General features: G+C 74.0%; 2 protein-coding genes across 2 annotated transcripts in view; both read left to right on the top strand.

The window, feature by feature from the left end:
• Nucleotides 1–2,042, top strand: part of LOC109322506 (probable hydrolase PNKD) — a 14,864-nt gene that overhangs the window by 3,573 nt on the left and 9,249 nt on the right. Inside the window, exons 3-6 of the mRNA XM_019553557.1 lie at nt 49–255; nt 358–444; nt 525–640; nt 717–991. Coding sequence (XP_019409102.1) covers nt 49–255; nt 358–444; nt 525–640; nt 717–890 — 584 coding nt within the window. The 3' untranslated portion in view covers nt 891–991. The remainder of the gene's footprint in view (nt 1–48; nt 256–357; nt 445–524; nt 641–716; nt 992–2,042) is intronic.
• Nucleotides 1,593–2,042, top strand: part of CATIP (ciliogenesis associated TTC17 interacting protein) — a gene marked incomplete at its 3' end in the record, with an annotated part of 1,996 nt that continues 1,546 nt past the window's right edge. The window contains exons 1-2 of the mRNA XM_019553555.1: nt 1,593–1,641; nt 1,927–2,041. Of these exons, the coding sequence (XP_019409100.1) occupies nt 1,593–1,641; nt 1,927–2,041 (164 nt within the window). The remainder of the gene's footprint in view (nt 1,642–1,926; nt 2,042) is intronic.

Raw genomic sequence — 2,042 nt, 5'->3', positions numbered from 1 at the left:
GGCTTCCTTGTGCGTGTGGCCACAGGCAGCTGGGGGGGGCCGGTTCAGGAGCGGGTTCACCCCCCTCACCCTCCCCATTGTGCCCACCCAGCCCGGTGCTGGATGGGGCACGCATCGGTGTGGGCGAGCTGCGCTTCACAGCCCGGCACACGCCTGGGCACACGGTGGGACACATGATCTACGTGCTGGATGGCACCCCCCCTGCCGCTCCCCCCTGCCTCTTCTCCGGAGACCTGCTCTTCCTCTCCGGCTGCGGTGAGTCAGGGCCCTCGGACCCCCGGGAGCCTGTGGGCATCTGGAGCAGGGTGGGGGGGACCCCCGTGTGCAGGGGACCCTGAAGACTGACCCCCGTGGCAGGGCGCATCTTCGAGGGCACCCCGGAGACCATGCTGGCATCGCTGGACACGGCTGCCGCGTTGGGCGAGGACACGCTGCTGTGGCCTGGTGAGTGGCGGGGGGCAGCGTCTGGGGGCGGGAGCTGGAGCCCAGGTGTCCGGCCCCCCCTGACGCCCGTGTCCGGCCAGGCCACGAGTACGCGCTGGAGTGCCTGGGCTTCGCCAGCCTGCTGGACGCCGACAACCCGCAGCTGGAGCAGAAGCTGCGCTGGGCTGGGCAGCAGCGCCTGGAGCACCGCAGCACGGTGAGGGGGGCCGGGGGCCGGGGGCTGCCCGGTGCCACCCCAGAGGCAGCCCCTGACCCTTGCCGCCCGCCCCCAGTGCCCGTCCACGCTGGGCGAGGAGCGCGCCTACAACCCCTTCCTGCGCACGCAGAGCCCCGAGGTGCAGGCGGCGCTGGGGCTGCGGCGCCGCGGGAGCGAGGACGGCGCCGCCTTCCGCGCCCGCGTGCTGGGCGAGCTGCGCCGGCGCAAGGACCACTACAGGGCCCCTTAGCGCTGCTGGGGGGGCAGGGGCGCCCCCCCTCCAGGCCCAGCCGCTTCCTGCAAGGACTCTGACCTTTGACCCTGCAGGCTGCCCCTCAGAAGACCCCCCACGTCTGTGTGGGGTCCCCGGAGGGGGTGTGTTGGGCCTGTAGCAGCTGGGGGGGATGGACACATCTCCCCCCTGGAGCCCCAGAGCCAGGGCAGCACATGTGGCAGCTATGGGGGCCTTGGGCCTGGGGGGCAAGGGGAGCTGATTGGCTTCACTCTGCTCCCCCCCCCGGGTGGCCGGGCTGCTGGGGGGCGGGGACTGCAGGTGCTGCTCAGCCCTGGGGGGTTGCAATGCTAATAAATGGACAGGTTTTACACCAGGCTCAGAGTGGTGCACAGGGGCCCTCAAGCCCAGGGTGAAGCCCTCGTGGGGGGCCCACGGTGCTGCCTGGGCTCAGGCGGCCCCGCTGTACACCCCCCCCCGCCCATCCCCGTGTCCCGCGTGGGAGCGGCACAAGCCGCTTCACTGCTCCTGGCCCTTTAAGAGGCGGGCGCGCGCGGTTGCCAAGCGACGGTTGGACACACTGGTGCCGGAGGGTGTTAGGTGCGTGGGGCGGTCCCCGACCCTGGGGGCCTCGCGTGGAGTGCATTTTCGGGGACGAGGGCGTTGGGCGGCTCGCGTGGGGCCCCGCGGCCCGGGCTGAGCCCCGCGTGTCCCGCAGGGATGGCGGCCGCGCCGAGCCGGGCCGCCCTGGAGCTCCTGTCGCTGCTCGGTGGGTGCCGCGCCACGCGTGACGCCGCCCCGCGGGCTGCTGCTGCGTCCTTGCCGGGCGTCGTCACGCAGAGCCACGTCACGGGATCACCTTGTCCTGCCGGGCGACCCCCTCGAAGAAGAGCATGCTGGGAGATGGGGTCGCAGCGGGGGGGGGCTAGGGGCTGGCCAAGCCCCCCGTCCCGGCGCGCACGCGACGGCGGGGGAGTCTCGGGGGAAGGGGTTTCGCGCGAGGCAGGAGTGGGGGGGGTGCCCCGCGCCTCCGTGCGCCCGCGGCGGTGACCCGGCCTCCCCCCAGGGCCGGCGGAGCTGGGCCCCTGCCTGTTCGCCGAGACGCTGGCGCTGCTGGACGCGGGCGGGCGGCCGTGCGGGGAGCTGCGGGTCGCGGCCCAGCCGGGCGCC

The sequence above is a fragment of the Crocodylus porosus genome, unplaced genomic scaffold (assembly GCF_001723895.1).
Source record: "Crocodylus porosus isolate Cpor-Errol unplaced genomic scaffold, CroPor_comp1, whole genome shotgun sequence".
Taxonomy (NCBI): Eukaryota; Metazoa; Chordata; order Crocodylia; family Crocodylidae; genus Crocodylus; species Crocodylus porosus.
Note: the sequence above shows the minus strand (reverse complement) of the source record. Positions and strands in the feature narration are given on the sequence as shown.